Source organism: Opisthocomus hoazin, chromosome 1, assembly GCF_030867145.1.
Source record: "Opisthocomus hoazin isolate bOpiHoa1 chromosome 1, bOpiHoa1.hap1, whole genome shotgun sequence".
Classification (NCBI taxonomy): domain Eukaryota; kingdom Metazoa; phylum Chordata; class Aves; order Opisthocomiformes; family Opisthocomidae; genus Opisthocomus; species Opisthocomus hoazin.
Genome location: NC_134414.1, coordinates 64,780,980 through 64,800,504, shown reverse-complemented (window position 1 = coordinate 64,800,504; position 19,525 = coordinate 64,780,980). Strand labels below are relative to the sequence as shown.

The 19,525-nt window shown below is 40.4% G+C and overlaps 1 protein-coding gene across 6 annotated transcripts in view; it reads left to right on the top strand.

Annotated features, from left to right (window-relative positions):
• The window catches only part of NALCN (sodium leak channel, non-selective), a 248,133-nt gene that overhangs the window by 219,287 nt on the left and 9,321 nt on the right, over positions 1-19,525 (top strand). For all 6 annotated transcript variants that reach the window (XM_075424290.1, XM_075424306.1, XM_075424274.1 and 3 more), the window contains 12 exons: positions 2,319-2,423; positions 3,138-3,244; positions 5,047-5,167; positions 5,252-5,350; positions 10,280-10,373; positions 10,865-10,971; positions 11,374-11,448; positions 14,374-14,493; positions 15,552-15,620; positions 17,446-17,594; positions 18,295-18,388; positions 19,176-19,308. In XM_075424290.1, the coding sequence (XP_075280405.1) occupies positions 2,319-2,423; positions 3,138-3,244; positions 5,047-5,167; positions 5,252-5,350; positions 10,280-10,373; positions 10,865-10,971; positions 11,374-11,448; positions 14,374-14,493; positions 15,552-15,620; positions 17,446-17,594; positions 18,295-18,388; positions 19,176-19,308 (1,273 nt within the window). The remainder of the gene's footprint in view (positions 1-2,318; positions 2,424-3,137; positions 3,245-5,046; positions 5,168-5,251; positions 5,351-10,279; positions 10,374-10,864; positions 10,972-11,373; positions 11,449-14,373; positions 14,494-15,551; positions 15,621-17,445; positions 17,595-18,294; positions 18,389-19,175; positions 19,309-19,525) is intronic.

The following is a 19,525-nucleotide window of genomic DNA, read 5'->3' as shown; positions in this document are numbered from 1 at the left end:
ACCACAAAACAGGTTAAAAATTAGGTATATCAGTAACTCATGTACATTTATATTGAATAAAGCTGCTGTAATAGTTCTTTTATAAATTATATTATTCATTCAGCATGTATTTGGCCATAATTACACAGGAGGACTACCGAAATAAAATCTACCCCTTATTCATACTTCTAGTTGGGGAGGGAAGATGTGAAGTAGGGTAGGGCAGCTCTGCAAGAACAAAAGTAAACCTGATTTCCACGCTGAAGGTCTTTACCTCCAAGTTTTTTGAGAGGCAACCAGAGACAAGTGGAAGAAAGAAAGTTATCAGGAGTAGTCAGCATGGATTCACCAAGGCGAAATCATGCCTGACCAATCTAATAGCTTTCTACGATGACATGACTGGCTGGGTAGATGAAGGGAGAGCCGTGGATGTTGTCTACCTGGACTTCAGCAAGGCTTTCGACACAGTCTCCCATGATATCCTCCTAGGGAAGCTGAGGAAGTGTGGGCTGGATGAGTGGTCGGTGAAGTGGATAGAGAACTGGCTGAATGGCAGAACTCAGAGGGTTGTCATCAGCGGCTCTGAGTCTAGTTGGAGGCTGGTAACAAGTGGTGTCCCCCAGGGGTCAGTACTGGGCCCAGTCTTGTTTAACTTCTTCATCAAGGACCTGGATGAAGAGTTAGAATGTACCCTCAGCAAGTTTGCTGATGACACCAAACTGGGAGGTGTGGTAGACACACCAGAAGGCTGTGCTGCCATTCAGCATGACCTGGATAGGCTGGAAAGCCTGGCAGAGAGGAACGTGATGAGGTTCAACAAAGGCAAATGCAGGGTCCTGCACCTGGGGAGGAACAACCTCATGCATCAGTACAGGCTTGGGACGGACCTGCTGGAGAGCAGCTCTGCGGAGAGGGACCTGGGTGTCCTGGTAGATGACAGGTTAAACCATGAGCCAGCAGTGCGCCCTGGCTGCCAAGAAAGCCAATGGGATCCTGGGGTGCATCAAGAAGAGTGTGGCCAGCAGGACGAGGGAGGTTCTCCTTCCCCTCTACACTGCCCTGGTGAGGCCCCATCTGGAGTACTGTGTCCAGTTCTGGGCTCCCCACTTCAAGAAAGATGAAGAGCTACTGGAGAGAGTCCAGCGGAGGGCTACAAGGATGATGAGGGGACTGGAACATCTCCCCTATGAGGAGAGGCTGAGGGAGCTGGGCTTGTTCAGCCTGAAGAAGAGAAGGCTGCGAGGGGACCTTATAAATGCTTATAAATATCTTCAGGGTGGGTGTCAGGAGGAAGGGGCCAAGCTCTTTTCAGTGGTGCCCAGTGACAGGACAGGGGCAATGGGCACAAACTGAGGCACAGGAAGTTCTGTCTGAACATGAGGAAGAACTTCTTCCCTCTGAGGGTGACGGAGCACTGGAACAGGCTGCCCAGGGAGGTTGTGGAGTCTCCTTCTCTGGAGATATTCAAGACCCTCCTGGACAAGGTCCTGTGCAGCCTGCTGTAGGTGACCCTGCTTCAGCAGAAGGGTTGGACTAGATGACCCACAGAGATCCCTTCCAACCCCTACTATTCTGTGATTCTGTGACAATGCGGTTGTTGGTCACAGATCTGGATGTCGTTGTTATGTCATTGTTGTTATTATTACAGTCATGATTATACACTTCCAATGATAATAACAGTAATGAAGTCTGTGATTGCTTGATCAGAACCTAATTTATTGTCTTGGGACCCTATGTGATGTTTGTCAGCCTAAGCAACAGAAATTTTGTTCCTTAGTAGAATGCTGTATTAGCTCAGGTTGTCATAAAAGGTTAGCTACAAAAATATTTGCAGACAGTAATAGAGCAAGGATAACAAGTATAAATCTAGTTAGCATTTCATAGATACTGTACTCTATTACATATATTTACATCATAATTTGCTCTGGCATATCTTTATTGTAGCTATCCTGGATTTAAATATCGAATAATGGCTTACTCAGATTAATTAGTAAAGCCTGACTCAGCGAAACAGAAGCAGCACATATTTAAGTACTTCAAGAGTTCTCTTTAAAGTGAATGGCAATTCATATGTATACAGAATTTAGCAAGGTTGTACACTGTGTGCAGGAGAGCTTTGATCCTTGTCTACAATTCTTAGATGCTATGTTAATAATAATATCAATAATAACACAACTCCTGGTTACTGGATCAGAAGCTAAAGTAACAGATCTGTCATGAAAGCTGTATGTCCAAGTTTGTGAAATTAAACAATCCTCCCTGCAGTTTGCAGAAGGATCTGACTCCCTTTTTCAAGTCTGCAGGTGGAGAGCTTGACAAGTCTAACTTTATCTTTACAGGTTTCTATTCTTTTGCTGACATTAATGCTTGTTTTCGCAAGCTTTGGAGTGCAGCTATTTGCTGGAAAACTGGCTAAATGCAATGATCCACACATCATCTCTAGGGTAAGAACTGGTTTTCTGCTGCAAAATAGTAGTATGCTGTGATATTTCTACTTGCTGGGGAAAGCAAGTGGGGCAATCAGAGCTATCATATGAGAGCTGGAGATCTTGGGCACTTTCTTGTTCAGAAGAGGGTTGGTGGAGGGAAAGGTGATAAAGGAGTGAATGAGGGTAAGGCTGGGTTTTCATGTGCAAAAGTAAAGCAAATCCAAACATTGGGGACTTTCTGAAAAAGTGGTCAAATTCATGCCATATTATCTGCAAAGGACTGGATGTCGTATGGAATTAACCGTGGAAAATGACACCTTTGCATTCCTAGGTCAGCAGCTAACAATCGGGTTAGGCTGCTAGAGGTCAGAAGCGCTGGGGTTGCTGTGTAGGTTACGTGGAGAAAGTTAACCATGTTTCTTCTCCATTTGGAGAAATATCAGCATCACCTAAAGAGCAATGGTCTTTAGCAAAGACGTGAAAGGCTAGATAGTCTTGTAAAATGAACGACACTCTCAGTCCTGGAAGGAGAAGGGTTTTTTGAATCCTTCCTAAAATGCATTTTTCATTTGCGTGTAGGTCCATGACTGTTAATCCCAGACCTGTAAATAACCCTTCATTTCTGTTTACATTGCTTCACCATCATGGCAAGAGTGCTGTCCATACTGGTATTTTCACATCTCTCACAGGCCATTATTTAATCTCAGGCTGTGGTTTATTTCACTGTAGGAAGATTGTCATGGCATCTTCAGAATAAATGTAAGTGTTTCCAAAAATCTCAATTTAAAGTTAAGACCTGGAGAGAAAAAGCCTGGATTTTGGGTGCCGCGAGTCTGGTGAGTTGCTATACATTGGTCTGTGTTTCTTCAAAAACAGCTGTTGATGTAGAAAATGGCTCACATTTCACGGCATTAAACTACTGATGGAGCGTTTTTATTGTAAATCAAATGATATTAAGGGTAAAAATTCTGCTATATTTAGTAAAAAGCCAGATATATGAAATTTTTCCAGACTCAACCTGTGCTTCTATTCATGAAGCAGAAAAGAAAAAAATACCCGTAGGTACTGAACCTAGATAGGGATTAGATGTGATTGTTATTACAGTGGGAGTTTTTGTCTTGAGCCAAGATTATCACTTAATTCTTCTTTAGTACTATTATGATGAGATCCTGCGAGCCATACATCAACAACAGAACCTAAGAGTAAATAGGAAAGGATGGGAAGAAAAAGAAATGGAAATTAACCTGCCTACACCCACCCATAAAAAAAAATGAGCAAGTCATGCCTAAACCCAGCCTCTCTCTTCTATGGCCATCAAACATGCCAGCTAGCAGCTTCTTTCTCTTTCCAGTGCAGGGAATCCTTGTGGTCTATCTGGTGCAGTAGTGGAGTAAAAATTATTTAGGAGATAATATTATGTCTGTGATTAGTGTTCTGATAAAGCCCAATTAATATTTCCCAACACCTGAACAGGTAAAAAACTCTCTTTTTAATTGTTTACGTTTGTGAGTTGGTGGCATTTTGCAAAATCAGCTTAACAGCCACAATTATTTTAATTGACTATGTGCGCAGATAAAGAATGTACCAGCAGTGGTAGATTCAGAGCCATCCTACCCTAATGAAATAGTATGCTGTGATTTGAACAGTCAGTGAAACTCTGATATCTGCAGAAGTCTCTGTTTCTGTATGCTTCAGACAAATTCTTCCTGGAGTAAGCAAATTCAGTCCTCTTCAGCTTGACCCAGAAATAAGCAAAAACTATCTTAATCAGCATAACTGTAAACTATGGGGAATGTTTTGTTATTGCAGAAGAATGTTTTACTGCAAGGACGTTTTTACCACCTGTTGGCTGTGTCAGGCCAGATTTTCAAGAGCCAGGTGTCAGTAGAAGGACCGCATTTAAAAGAAATGCCTGCATCTGAGAGCTCTCTTTTTCGCTGAATGGTTGGATTTTCAGAAGCACCAAACACTTCATAATTCTTCAGGAATACAACTATTTACTTTATAAATTGTTGAAAATTAACTGGGCTCCTTAGATTATCTCTCTTGGATTGTAGAGACAGAGCAATGTGCTAACCTAGCCCAAAGAGGGTACTTCCAATGTTCAGATGGAAACATCCTCTTGAATCTCAACTGATACAAAAGGTCAGAACATATGGTATAGGAAAGCCAAGAAGATGTGATGACCTCTCAGTAAGTTTTGCTTTAGACCATCAGTTCCCCATAATAATGAAACAAGGAACAGCATTTTCTAGAAGATCTCACTGACTTTGGAGTCTGAATCATTTAGATGGTTTTGAGACTGATCTCCTTCAGGTAAATTTATTTTAGACTCTGGCTGATGCCATCAGATCAATTTTTCCATGAACGCTATATTTTGCTAATTTCATTGACAAAAATGCTAAAAATAAGATTCTGAGTAAGAAAATAAAACATACATAGAGATCAAAAAAAAATTATGCTGTACATATTTATTGCTATTGCTATTGTTTTATTCTTGAGACTGAATGATATATTTCGGAAGCTTTCAGACCAAGTTTGCAAGGTATTTGTGTGTTAGACTATGAAGAATCAAGGTAACAATTAGAAAGAACAACTTTATTGCTGAAGTTACACCTATTTGTGTACTGCATTTCAGGGCAAATCCTCGGAATTTTAATTTTGACAATGTGGGGAACGCAATGCTGGCACTATTCGAAGTTCTTTCATTAAAAGGCTGGGTGGAAGTCAGAGATGTTATTATTCATCGCGTTGGGCCGGTAAGGAAACACATCAGAGTCCTTGAATTGTACAACACTTACTTTGATTTGTTTTAACTATTAATCTTATTTTTGTCTATTCAGATCCATGGAATCTACATTCATGTTTTTGTATTTCTTGGCTGCATGATTGGACTGACCCTTTTCGTTGGAGTTGTCATTGCGAATTTCAATGAAAACAAGGTACTGAGTGAGGTGGTTTATTGTGTGTAGAAATGGCTCTGTAAGAAACCTGAAACTGATACTCCACTGTCTACGTTACCTGGTAAGGCTACCTGTAAGACTGACTTACCAATCTTACATTCTGCAAGCCTGCAAGTATGGCTTCAGACACACCTGATCCATATTTGCTACAAAACTCAAGCCTGGGGTGACAGCAATCCATCACACACTCTTTCAAAGCTGTCTGGAGTTTATTTACAATGCAGCTGTGTTTCCAGACGGAGATTGAACCTAAGGCACAATGTGTTTACAGATGCTCCTCATTCTGCTGTTTTGGTTTGATGTAGGCATATATGCAGTGGCAGGTAAAAAGACATGTTGTGCTTGTACGTGTTGCGACTAAAGGGTCTCATTAGAGCCCTGCAATAGCAGTATGTCAGATCCAAAGTAAAGCTGCATGGCTTTTTCCTGGCAAATCAGAGTACATCGTGAAATTAATTGTCCATCACTCAAACAAGAAAGTAGCTAGTGTTCCAGGAAAAAAACACAGTTCACATGGGCTTTGCATATTACCCTGAAAAGTAGAAGATCTTGTCCCCAGGTGAATTGTTACAGAGCAGCTGATGTCTACACTCACTAAAGATAGCATCCTCTGGATGGGACTGCCACATACACACTGCGCAGCCCTTAATCTGACTTTTTTTTCTGAGCCTCTTGTGGTGCCCCTGTGGCATCAAGACATAATTATTAATTTTTTTCATCTTTCAGTTCAAAGTCCCAAAAATAATGAGATGTCTAGGTTGCAGCTAGCTAGAGTGATATTTTTGTCACTTGTGGCACGACAGAGAAAGGATGATTGTGCACTCTGGGGCTGGGGGATGCAAGGCAACCCAGTGTGCCACTGCTGGAGACGAACTGGGTGCTGGCCATGGCCCTACTGTGGCCCTGGCCCAAACTCCATAGCAAACACAACTGTTGAGTTTGCCCTTCAGGGAAACCACTGGACTCCTGCTGGAAGGGAGCTGAGCAGCACACTACCGTGTGTCCGGTAAGCATGCCGTGCAAGCAAGGCATCATGGATTGAAGTCAAGCAGGTTGTGAGCCAAATAAATAGCCTAAAACCTCTGCTGTTCAGAAGGTATTTTTGTGTTTGCATGTCTCCAGTGTGATTTTGGTGAGATGAAGTGCAGTCATTCTTGTTAAAATACATCTGTTCTAGAGAACAAGGAGCAATGTGCTGTTCATTTATTTTCTTATTCACTGTATTTTGACTAGTGAATTAACAAAGCTGAAATTTCTCCAGTATGAGAATTCCATTGGATTTTTATGGAAGCTTTTGCCCCTTCCTGTTCAGCTGTGTGATATTACTTCTCTTTCAAATGTGTCAGCCTTACACTGATGAATACAAAATATTTTTCAGCAAGTCTTGAAAAAAAAATCAAGTCATTTCATTTAAAATAAAGGTAATTAAAATATTATTTGAAATGTTAAAATTATTTTAACGTTTTTCATCTATAGCTATGATGTATTTAGCTATATATGTTTCTTTCATGTACATCATAGTCCATGAAACCCTACTGAGATGTTAGCAGAGCATTTCTATCATATAAATTGTTTCTTCATTCCCATTTACACTTTCTACACAGGTCAATTTCCTCAAAAACCTGTTCATAAGCACGAGTGTGGGTGAGAAGAAGAAATATCGCATTACAGAGTTCGCTCTTAAATAGCTTTTGATGATGGCAGATCAAACATCTTCCCTTTACCCTGTTGAGGAGTGGCACGTGTGGTGTTGGGAGTGAGGAAGTGGTGCATTTCCCTTTCGGTTTTGCATGTGGTCTTGAATGTATCTGTCATGAATTCTGAGCCAGCTCTGTGGGCAATGGAGTATCATCAGGAGCCCCACTTGCTCCCCTGGGTTGCTTTGCTACGCCTACAGATGTCTACTTTTGGCCACTGTCATAGAAAAAAAGGTACCAAAGGAGCTGGGTCTTTGCTGCTACTGGTACAACTTTTACTGTGCTTTTGTATCAACAGGCCCAACCTTACTAAGAGCTGTCAATCTCCTAGACAGTGTTTTCACCCACTCTTTCCGTAGGAGTCACTCACAAGATCAAGTTCACTGTGTCAGCCTGCCTCCTGCAAAGGCAGCTTGTGAGATTTCTTTCACAAATTAGTGAGATGTCATTGACTGGGAACTTATTATTCAGGTGTTGACTATGAAATAAGGTGAACTGGGCCAATCCATAGGTTACTTTTGAAGGGATTTACTCACAATATCAGTGTAAATCTTTCCCCAGTTTTTGATTTTTAAGGTTTAAAATATGAACATGAACCAATGAAAATTACCCTTAGTTATACGTGACTGTGTATCAGATTCGTATTTCATTCCCTCCTCCTAGATATGCAGCTTTAAAGACACAGCACAGCTCAAACTCATGTGGAAATTGAAAGTTTGTTTATGTTCGCTGTGATTCAAAATGAGAGGGAACAGGAAGGTGTGAACATGAGATTTATTAAGGATTGTGAGCACAGGAGATAAACAATTCATCTTAGCCCAGATTGCCCCTGCGTGAGCCGCCAGTGTAAGTGTGTAAGTCTGAGGTGTAGGGCCTGACTTAGGGTTCCCATTACTTTCAGAAAATTATCTGATTTTTACATTTATTGTTTTGGGATGGTTTTCTCTGCTTGTATATTTTCCTCAAACTAGAGCCACTTTTTCAGATATTAATGCTCTAGTCCTTCAGTTCTGTATCTGAAAACAGGGAAATGGTTAGTCTGAACATCAGAAAAGCTACTTACTAATAACTGTTCCCTGTAAATTACACTGAACAGGTACATCACGCTGTATTTCTATAGAATTTACATGATATTAAAAATGCAGCCAGTATAAATCATTCATGAACAATGTCATCTGGTTCAGCTTTTTCACTTATTTCTTAGTAACCTCAGGTAGCTGCTGTGGCAAGTAATGTTTGTTTTTCTCTCTGTTTTCTTGAATACAAGTTACTTTGTATGTATTTACTATAGGGAAAAGAAAATGGTTTCAGATTTGAGCTGAAAAGATGAATATGTTAGTTAATTATGCAGTGGGGGAAAAAAATCTCAGCCCAATCAATATTCAGGTAGAGTGAAGAAATGCCCAGGAACTGAAAAAAATGTGAAGTAAGCTAGAGAGAAGGCTAGCAACTAGTGTAGAAGGAAGAGAGCAAAACAGTCCGCTGTGTGAGGTAAAGTTGAATCTTCTTAAAACTACTTACTTGGCCAAGCTATTGGTCTCTTAAGTAGACGATGGCTTTAGATAGTTCACAGCTGATATACAGTTAGAGTAGTGCCAGGAGTTGTTGAGGAGGGTGAAAGTTGGACATAGCTGAATAAACTATTTTACGTGAGAACGAATGATGTTCTAAAAAAAAAACAAAACACCAAAATATTTTCAGATGTACCATAGTATTTGGTGTGAGCTGTCAGAGCTGCAGGTGGGAGATGTTGGACTGGGCAGTACCACAGGGTCTCTGGGCTGCCTCTCAGCTGTGCCAGCAACAGGACGGTAGCCTGAAGCCTGCCACCACCCCCGATTTCAAAACCCCCGCCTGTCAATGCACCCAAGTGACATGTTCAGGTGGCAGTGAAGATGTGATCGACTCAAATATTACCTGGCAGCTTTGAGCTGCAGGCCGAATGCAAACGCAGCTCCCCCAGCAGCAGTCCCTCTCGCGGGGCTCTGCTCTGTGGTCCCCTTACAACGATCCCACTGGTGGAAGTGGTAGTTTCTGAGAAACAGAGCATCTTGGCATCACTATTTCTAAATTTTACAAAGGTCTGCTTTTTTGCCAGCTTTTGTCTTGTTTGCAGTGAAAGCTCTCCGAGAATATAAAGCAGACGCACTCAGTGGGGTGAACGAGTTGCCTTTTAATTTGAGCGTTTCTAAATGGTGTGGTTTGGGCCTGACACAAGTAACAGGCATCCTCAGATCTGTTGCTTTGTCCGCATCTCATTGGAAGGCACCTCCTCCCAGGGTGCTGTCTGGGGACACAGCTCTGTAAAGAGATTATGTCCGCTGAGAGCGAGGAATCTCGACCTTATCAGCGGCACAGCCAGCCGCAGTTCCAGCGTCTACCCAAGCCAATGCCGAGGCGAGCCCCGAAGATCACACCAGCCCTCACCCAGCTCGGTGCGGCTCCGTGCTGACTGGGAGGCAGGCTTGTGACATTTACCTTGAAAAGGTCTCCTTTGTTTTTGTAACTCGAGACTCCTTCCGTGAGATTTTACAGTACTCTGAAGTGATGAGGGCCTCATTTTTTTTTGAAGGTCGCTTTAAATAATGTTAAACTCTGTTTGGGGTTTGCTTGTTTCTTCCTGTGTTGTGAAAACACTTACACACGTTGCCATGTACCACTGCCCACCCTAGAGGTGTATCTCCACCTTTCCTTGCACTTCCTTTGTGGAGAGCTCATGTAGGTTCATAGCATACGATTATTTTATTTCAATTACACCCCATGCAGAAGAGCTCCAGAGAACAGCAATGGTCTCCTGGAGGGCTCGTTCCCCGAGAAACTGTAGCTGCACTGACGAGCCACAGGATTTTCTGCAGCAAAGTCCGGACAAAATCGACCACTCTTTAAAACAATGCTTCCTGGCAAGTGATGTTCAGTCAAATGGAAGACCTCCCGCAGTGTTTCAGTGCCCACACTGGGCTGCTGCTACAAAGTGCAACAACTGTGCCTGCTGAGTTGAGTCCCAGAAACTCACAGCTAATGCATCCAGAAATCCTCCTGAGTACCAGCTGACACTTCAGGCTCCTTTACCCAAACAGTGTCTTATCTGAGGAGAGATGCATATGTAATTTTATTTCAGGCACCAAACGGAATGTTGTTTTCATGTTTACAGCATTGGATGTTCTAGCTTTCATATGACAAAAGCTTTATACGATTCTCTTTGTTTATTAAGGGGACAGCTTTACTGACTGTAGATCAGAGACGATGGGAAGATCTGAAAAGCAGACTGAAGATAGCACAACCTCTTCATCTCCCACCTCGTCCGGGTATCAAAGATATTTTGATTTTACTCATGTTGAGCTCTAGTGTTCATAATTCCCCAGGAGTCTGCGATTCAAATTAAAATTGTAATCGTGAGGCCACTAGGAGGTTGTGCATAAGTTAATGTGGAAACAGGCTCCAACTACAGATCTCTGCATAAGGCTATTAAAATCAACCCAAAAAAGGTTGCGCTTCGATGGTTTTAGGATAAGCCTTAATGAAAAAATGAATTTCTAAATGAAAAATATTTGCAGTTGGCTGTTAGTGATATGAATGGAATGTATTAACCTGACAGCAGTTGAATGATGCACTTGCCCTACAAGTACCAAAGCCTTCATGCAACAGTGGTGTTCAGTATTTGAAATTATATGTTCAGAAGCCCTATTTGATATGGAAAATTGTAGCAGAAAATTAGAAATGTATTTTGAAACTGGCAAAGGATTATTTTGCCACTAACGAACATGGAAAAGATGTCAAGAAACTCTTTCTTTTTCAGATAACGATGGCTTTAGAGCTAAGATGTATGATATAACTCAGCATCCATTTTTTAAGAGAACTATTGCTGTACTTGTTCTGGCCCAGTCTGTGTTGTTATCAGTTAAGGTAATTGTGTTTCTTTTACGTGTTTCATTATAGTAGTACAACATGTGTTGCGCATTTCCTACCGCCAGTTAACAATCAGTTGAGCCATTATTGTGATGAATGTAGGGAAATGTGATTTCTAGATACAGCAATCTCAGCTGGCACAGATCACTGTAGATTAATTGTCATTTACGGAGCTGAGTCAATTTCTGCCGTTTAGTAGTCTGGCCCACTATTTTTAATTTGCAGTTAAGCTGTAAATCTGTGAGAGGAGAATACACCAAGATGGCATTCCTGTCTGGATATATTTTAAATTGAAATCTATTCATTAACAAAACCTGCAAGAAAAGTTAAGGCAATGAATAGACATTTAGTTCTGTTTAACAGCTACTCTTCTATGACCAGATTTTGTTTGCATTTCAGTGGGATGCTGCAGATCCGGTGACTGTGCCTTTAGCAACAATGTCTGTTGTTTTCACCTTCATTTTTGTCCTTGAGGTAAAGTAATATATTTTATGACTTCTTGAGATTAAGACTAGTATGTATATATTTCATTTTGACTTTAGGGATGTTGTCTCATTCTTCACTATGGTTTTCATTTCTGAACATCTACGTTTGGGGCTCTCCATGTCACTTGTCTTTAAACACGCATTGTAGGAATAAACTTCTAATTTGTTATAGTCATATTTCACCGCTTTCAGCTTTGTGTCCTTTATATATATTCAACTCTGAGCATTTCAGCTTGTGTTTTGGTGAACCTACTGAACTCTTTTCTTGCAGAACATCTTGGATTAAATTCACCCTGTACAGCACAAAGGTCTGTGTTACATCATGGAAGTTCTGCTCGATCCATTTCCATTTTGCCTGGTTCTTTGGAACAGGCTGCGTTAATCTGCACCCTTCTGTAACCGTGATATCATCAAACCTCTCTCAGTTTTGGTTTTTTTTTAATTATCATACTTCATTTTAATACCTTTTAATAAGCTATGTCAAATTCCAGTATTATCTCTTTTGTTGTACAGATCTGATCCTGTGTGGTAATGGTTCTCTGTCTATCAGAAAACTGTCACCACAATCAACTGTGCAAAGTGCAATTAGCCTGTTTTCATAAGATTGGAATCTAAGGACTTAAACACATTTTTAAAAGCATATATTTTTTTATGTGTAAGGATATCTGTAGTGTAACAAAGCACACTTGTATGAGGTTAAAGAAGATGCTTCCTCTGTGGTTAGGTTAGTACATAATTCTTTTATAAGTTTGTGTTTGACTATTTTTCTTTTCAGTCCCCTCTGAACAGCTGATACTGACCACTATCAGAAACAGGATAGTAAACTACATTTCTCACTGCTCTAATCGAAGATGACAGTTCCTATGTTCCAGTGATAAGGCTTGCCAGCAGTGATGAATAAACAATGAATTGAATACCTTGTAGCAGCAGTAGCTAGAGTATGTCCATGTTGTTGCTTCTTTTTTCCCTACCCAGGAGAAATCAGTATCTCTTGAGAGACTGAGTAAACACAGAAAAGTTTTATTTGTATCATACACAGACAGGTTTTATTTTATCTAGTAACTGTGTCTTTAGAAATACTTTTTTTCTCTTATACTGCCAGAGGAGACAAATGCACTTCTAGAATTTCAAAGGTACTTTGTCAAAGCCAAGAAAAATTTGTTGACTGTCTCAATGGGCAAGCCATCACATCACACTGTGAGTGCCCGTGATTTATGGAGAGAGGAACCAGATGCCTGCCCAGGATCTTCACTAACGCAGCATAGTCTGCTATGTACACAGTCTGCTACCACTAGCAGGCATGGTCCATGAGGAAGGCCAAAGCTTTCTGCATAGCTGATGGCCCTATGTCCAGTCTAGGAACTCCTGATTCAGTCTTAAACCTCTGCTGCTCACATCAGTGCATGCGGTGTAGAAGAATAGGAAGAGTTTGGAGATCTCACTTTTGTTACCACACTGATGATCACAGAATAAAGTAAGATGTGATTTTTTATTTGTGCGGTGTGGTATTCAGTTCAAGATTGTAGACACCTGAACTTGGGTGTTTATATTCTACGTGTGAGGTAGATGTTTAAGCTGTCCCTGTGATCAAGGGAGATATAGGGTGAGATTCAGTTGCCTAAATAACTGAAGGCATCAAAAGCTTTTTTGGATACTCTTGCTGATCTCCCCTTACCTCCACTAGTTGCTACAGAAGGGCAGGGATGTTTGCAGGTCTTGTGTCATCCCTGCCAGCCTTACACAGCTGTCTCCAATATTCTGTGGCATCTCAGCTGACTGGATAGAAGGAGACAAGATACCTTCAGGCACCTCAAATGATAATCAGAGATTCAGAGACAATATTCTCAATTTTGTAGTCAGTCTTCAGAAAACATTATATGGCAAAAAACTAACTGGAAGATCAGCCTTTTACCTCAAACTAGTGTCCTTTTATATACGATTTAGGTTTCAGAAATGTAAAGAGTACTGCTAAATGGCAGTGTTGCAAGGTAGGATGGAAAAAATAATGTAATGAATGCCTGGCATTTATAGTCTTTATACAGTAACACTTGATTTGCTTTGAGGCTTAATACAAATTGCGTATGAGAAACTCTCCAGCGTTCCCTCTACATGCATCACCCTACCTTGATGTCTGTTAGCTGTTGTGACTATTTCTTATCAGTATCTATTCTTAAGCTTCCTGTCTGCACTTTTATTACCTGTATTGGAAATGTCAAGCACTGTGGCTGCTGTCTTTTACCAGGTACATTGTAAAATGTACTGCCTTTAGTGTTCTTGGCTTTCTTCTCTTATATGCTGCTGAGTACAGATGGTGCTGAGTATGGAGTATTCCTTAAAGCAAGAAATATTTGCAATGTGGGAAAGCTTTTTAATTAATTTGAACTATAGGTGCCACAGAACACAATTATATTCTTGAGTTCAAATGTGCTTATGTGATTTTAGCCGGATTAGAAACAGCTAGCTGGATAGGATAGTACTGCCTCTTTTAGCTACCTGTCATTGACATAATCCTTTTCTAACTTCATGACTTGCTTAACTATAGGAAATCTTAAGCCCACATTCACCTGAGCAATTTATACAGTAATTTATGCAGTCTGAGGTGGTAAGCTGCACTCCTTCCTTCAATACTTGATGGAGAGAGAGAGACACTTCCGGAATACCCCTGGTCTGGGTGATCTGTGGCCTTCTACTAATACCAGTTTTCATCCATCTAAGGGAAGATTATATGATCCGGTTAGTCTAGCAGCCTAACTTGTCCACATGGTGACAGTTAGCTGACATGAATCCTGTCCTTGGCTGCTTGAAACTGTTTCATGAGATGAACTCAACAAAACATTTCAGCGACTGGAAAAGGTTCTTATAGCAAGAAATAACCATTTCTTCAGTACAATGGAGAAATTCTTTTTATCCATAGGTCACAATGAAGATTATTGCCATGTCACCTTCTGGCTTCTGGCAAAGCAGAAGAAATCGGTACGATCTCTTGGTGACATCTCTTGGAGTTATATGGGTGATACTTCACTTTGCCTTACTGGTAAGATTTGCAAAACACAGTTCCAGTGTTTAAGGTTGATTTTATCTGTTAAGCACCAACAGTAAAATCACTGCTGTACATCCCGATAAATCTTTGGGAGTTTGATAAGGCTGAAATATGGCTGAAACAAATTAAGCTTGATGCTAAGAAGAAGGAATCATTGTCTTGGGCAATGATGAAGTACAAAAGTTGTCTTACTAATATGAGGTAGAGTCTTTAAATGTGGTAGAAAACCGAAGTCTTAAGGAGGGATGTGAGCGAGGAAAGGAAGGAATCTGAACAGGCTGAGAGCTCTTGCCAACAGCAGTCTCATGAGCATCAAGTAAGAAAGAGGCAATGCATAGAATTCAGACAGGAGCAGAGGACTGGAAGAAGGCAAAAGTTCAAAATTGCTGAACAATGCAATGTGTCCCAAATCCAGCAGCGATTCTGGACCACAGGTATCGGCTAAAGGGCAAGGTTTATTCCAAGAAGGCATGGAGGAGAGGGGAGGAAAGCAGCTCTCCCTCCATCCTACACCAGTTTTTAAATTTGGCTACCCCCCTATTTGTGAGGAAAGGAGAAGGGATAGTTGATACTTGTCATCAATCACAAGTTGTCAAAGTCACAACCCTAAAATGGCTGTGGGCTTCTCTCTTGTCTGCCCCAAGCTCTGTTTGGAGGAAAACCTGTCTTGTGTGACTGGTCATTTTGCCCTGACATTCACAGTTTGCTCCCTACTGCTGAGTAGCTTGGAAGGCCTGAGGAGTTTCTGTAAGCCAGCAACTGCCTAGAGAAGTAGACTGGGGCTGCTGAACACAGTTACAGCCCAGCTACTGAAGGATGGAAGTTTTTTTTATTTGATGTGTGGAGAGGTTGGAGTAGTGTTTTTGAAGTGGTAGAGCATCTTCTGTGATTTTCTTACTTCTCCCCTGTTACTGAAATACTAGTGCTACTAGTTTATGATTTCTCTTATTTCATATGGCAACTGCCCTGCATTATTAAAAGACCAATTATTATGATGTTTCCATGAGATCCCTGGGGGACAATGTATTAAGTCTTCTGTGTTTCCATTCCAGAATGCATACACATACATGATGGGGGCGTGTGTAATTGTCTTCAGGTTTTTCTCAATTTGTGGGAAGCATGTAAGTATAAATTAGGAACTGCAACCATTGCAGTGCTCATGTATAGATTAAAGGACTAGTTGCTATGCATCTCTAGTGCACATTCTGTACGGCTTCATTTGGCATGCCAAAAAAACAGGAGACTTCAAGCAGCAGTCTGCCAGTTTCACACGCTGTCTTTAAAATGTCAGGATTTTAGGTATATTGTATAATAGCACTATATTATGGTTACTGGAAAAGCTACATTTTTTGAAAAAAAAAAAAGAGCGCAACTGCAATACCACACAGTTTTTTAAAACAGGTCTCTAAAACTCTGAACATACATTGTGCTACTTTCAGTCCTTGCCATTTCAGTGTGGTGTGATGTGCATGCTGTTTACTTATTTTCTCTGCAAGACTAGTGGAGTGGTGGGTGATGCTCTCATATTGTTATGATAGTGCTCTTTTATAGAAATTTATTCCTCACAGACAGGTCTGTGTCTTGTGTCTCTACAATGTACGTCTCATCACAGTAAAGGATTTATGTTCAATTTAGAAAAAATACTGGGCCAAGATAATTTTCTGGAAACATTTCATGGTGGCAAAGCAAGTCACTTCAAAAGTTTACATTTCTTTTGTGTTTGGATTTGCTCTGGTGTAATTGAGAGTAGGCTGGCAGAACAAGCGTAGGTGGAGAACAAACACATTTGTTTAACAAGTGGTGACACTCTGCATTCTCTTGCTGTAGAACTTCTTAGGCTATCCAAACATTTTCTGTGAAGTCTGACATATTAAAGCAAATGTGATTAAAAGACTGCTGCATTAGGTTGCTGGGGTTAAGAACAATAAGTCAGAGGGTTTGTTCAGTAAAGATAAAAAATTTTCTTTCAATCAAACTACACAGAGCCTGTAAAGCCTTGGAAGTCAAATGAAAAATCCTTGCTTCTCCTGTGCAGCCAGACCAAGTGATTGCCTTCAAAGCTTTCTGATTGATTCTAAAGTTTTTTCAAGGTTTTAACCTAGTCATTTGTGCTTTAATATTAGGAGCTGTATCAATTTCACTAATTTATCTGTTGTGATGCAATGAGATAGCTTAAAGTCAGTGTGAGTTATCAGTTTGGCATGATTCTAAAGAAAACTGCTACCCTCAGTCCCATTAAACAGAATTTTCCATAGCATCCAAAGTGGTTAAGGGTGTTAGGACAATCTAGGCAATAACTTTTTCAAGAGTAAAATGTACAACATGCATGTATGGAAAAGTAGTATCTATTATCTAGGCCTACAGCCTATGTAATTTTCTAAACTATGCTCTCTTCTTAAGCTCTTTGGCCAACTTGCATGAGAATTTACTAGTTTAATCAAGCTGTGCTGATCTTAGTGAAATGCTCCTCTCTATACATCAACCCATTGCTTTAGACAGGCTGCAGTATCTGTGGTTTCCACCTAACAGTTAGCAGCACTTTCAGATAAGGCAAAAGTAGTTCACCACACCACTGTTCATGCAACGCTGATTTTGATACTTCTGGAGTATACTGATCCTAGAATATTGTAGTTAAGCTGTATTATTGCTTTATTGTCCTACACTGTATTATCCTATATATACTCTTTGAGGAGCAACATCTTGACCTCGTAAGGTAGGCGGATATGCTGATCTCTTCAACAAGTAAAGAGCATATTGAATTTTAGAGACAGATACAAAATGTTCAGTTCCAATCAAATTCGTAATGTACCATTTCACTGGGCTCATCCATTAAAGTATGTGTGTAAAGAATTCATTGTCAAAATGGCAAATGCAATAACTCTCTTTTCCCTTTTATCTCTGATTTCCTCAATGGCGTCATGGATTGCTTGTTCTCTGTCCTTCCAGGTGACACTAAAAATGCTACTCCTGACCGTGGTTGTCAGCATGTACAAGAGTTTCTTCATCATAGTGGGAATGTTCTTACTGCTTCTTTGTTATGCTTTTGCTGGAGTGGTTTTATTTGGTACAGTGAAATATGGAGAGAACATTAACAGGTACAGTATGCGCTTAACTACCTCATGGAGATGTTCTTTAAAAAGCCCAAAAAAATCACATTCTGCTAGAGAAGAGTTTATCTGTGGTGAAACACAGACAAGTCCCCAGGCCTAGCTGAAGAGCTCTAAACAGAATTTCTGGTAGGAGACACTGAGCCATCTTTCCAGTCCTTGTGCATTGGACCAAATGACACCCGACCCAGCCCAGAGCAGAATGACAGCTGTTCTTCATTATGCCAGATGGAATATGCTTCAAAGCAGCACTGCGCTGGCCCCGGGCTGCTGAAACACAGTGTACCTGCTACACCTTATCGGTGTCACCCAGGAACAGGATCCATTTACCAGGCTGGTACAGAGAGGGGACAGTGCTGTGAACTGACTCTTCACTGGGGATTTCCCAATCAATAGCATCGTCGGGCTGCAGGAGGAGAATGGAGACAGGAGATAGGATCTGGCCTTGAGTCTGCTTTAGCTCTTCAATGTAATGAGCCAAAATACTCAGACCTATGTCTGAGCTAGAGTTCAGTTATTGTAGCTTAAGTCATGGAATAAATAATTCAATGAGCCCGTTCAAATAATACTGTAAGTATTTTTAGTTTAAAACAGTAGAACAATAGAAAATTGAGATTATTTGTGTTTTTTCTTGCCAACATTTTAGTTCTGGGACATGAAATGATCTCTCTTTCTCTCTTTAAAACAGACACGCAAATTTTTCATCAGCTGGCAAGGCTATTACTGTACTCTTCAGAATAGTTACTGGTGAAGACTGGAACAAAATTATGCATGACTGCATGGTAAATACAATACTGCCAGAGATAAAGTAGGCAAGAAACAGGAGACACCCTTGGATCTCAAAGTGTTTCCAGTGTCTTAGCTTTGTATAGGGAATGTTGTGATTGCCCGTATCTCTTCAAGGGATATGATGTTCATTAAACCTCAGAACATGATGCACAAATTGCAGTTCCAATCACTCACTCACAGTGTAATATTTCATGGGGCTAGGCTATTACATGATTTAAAAACAAAAATACAAATATGTTTTCAAAATCAGAAGTGCAGTAACTCACTTTTCCACTGTTATCTCTGCTTTGACGGAGGCAAGGTGGCTTTTCAGATTAACTTTGTCTTCGATGCCCGCACTTTGGCTTGTTCTGTGTGAACAGTAGTCTTAAGGACCTCAGTTTGTCCTTGAATCATTTTATTTTGCCCAAGTAAGTGTCTGTCATTTCCATTGCGATGAAAATCATATTCCCTTCCTTTTTAAAATGAATGGGCAAGAAAGCTTTTTGAAAAGCACCGTGTTTTAGAGCACCAAGTTGTTTTTTAAAGTGGCATAATGCACAATGTGCCTTATGTGTGGTAGTGAGATCCACGCCTAGGCCTTTTTTGTCATAACTCTCTCTGATTTTTGATTTCTAACTACTAAAGGAACAAAAAAAACCTGCCCACAAGAACGTCCACAGTATTATTCCCTAACTGGGAAGCTTTAAAGAACTGATAGACAGAAGTATAGTATTGATTGCAGAGAAATTAAGAATCTCTTTTTATGATTGATTGACTTTATTTTCTTTTGTTTTGAAGGTTCAGCCTCCATTTTGTACACCAGATAACAGCACCTACTGGAAAACAGACTGTGGAAATTATGCTGGTGCTCTTATGTATTTCTGTTCATTTTATGTCATCATTGCGTACATCATGCTAAATTTGCTTGTTGGTAAGTGAAAATGTACATTAATAAGAAAAAGGTCCATCTTGGCATGTAGTATGTTAGACTTGAGTCTGTTGTGCCATCCAGATATGAGGCTACCTTGTACGCTCACTGTTACCTTATATGCATATGATGGGTTTGATAGTTTTCTGGCATGGTGTGTGCTAAAACTCAGGAAGATTGGGAATGAAAGTTTTTTGAACAAAGAGATGTGTTGTGTTTG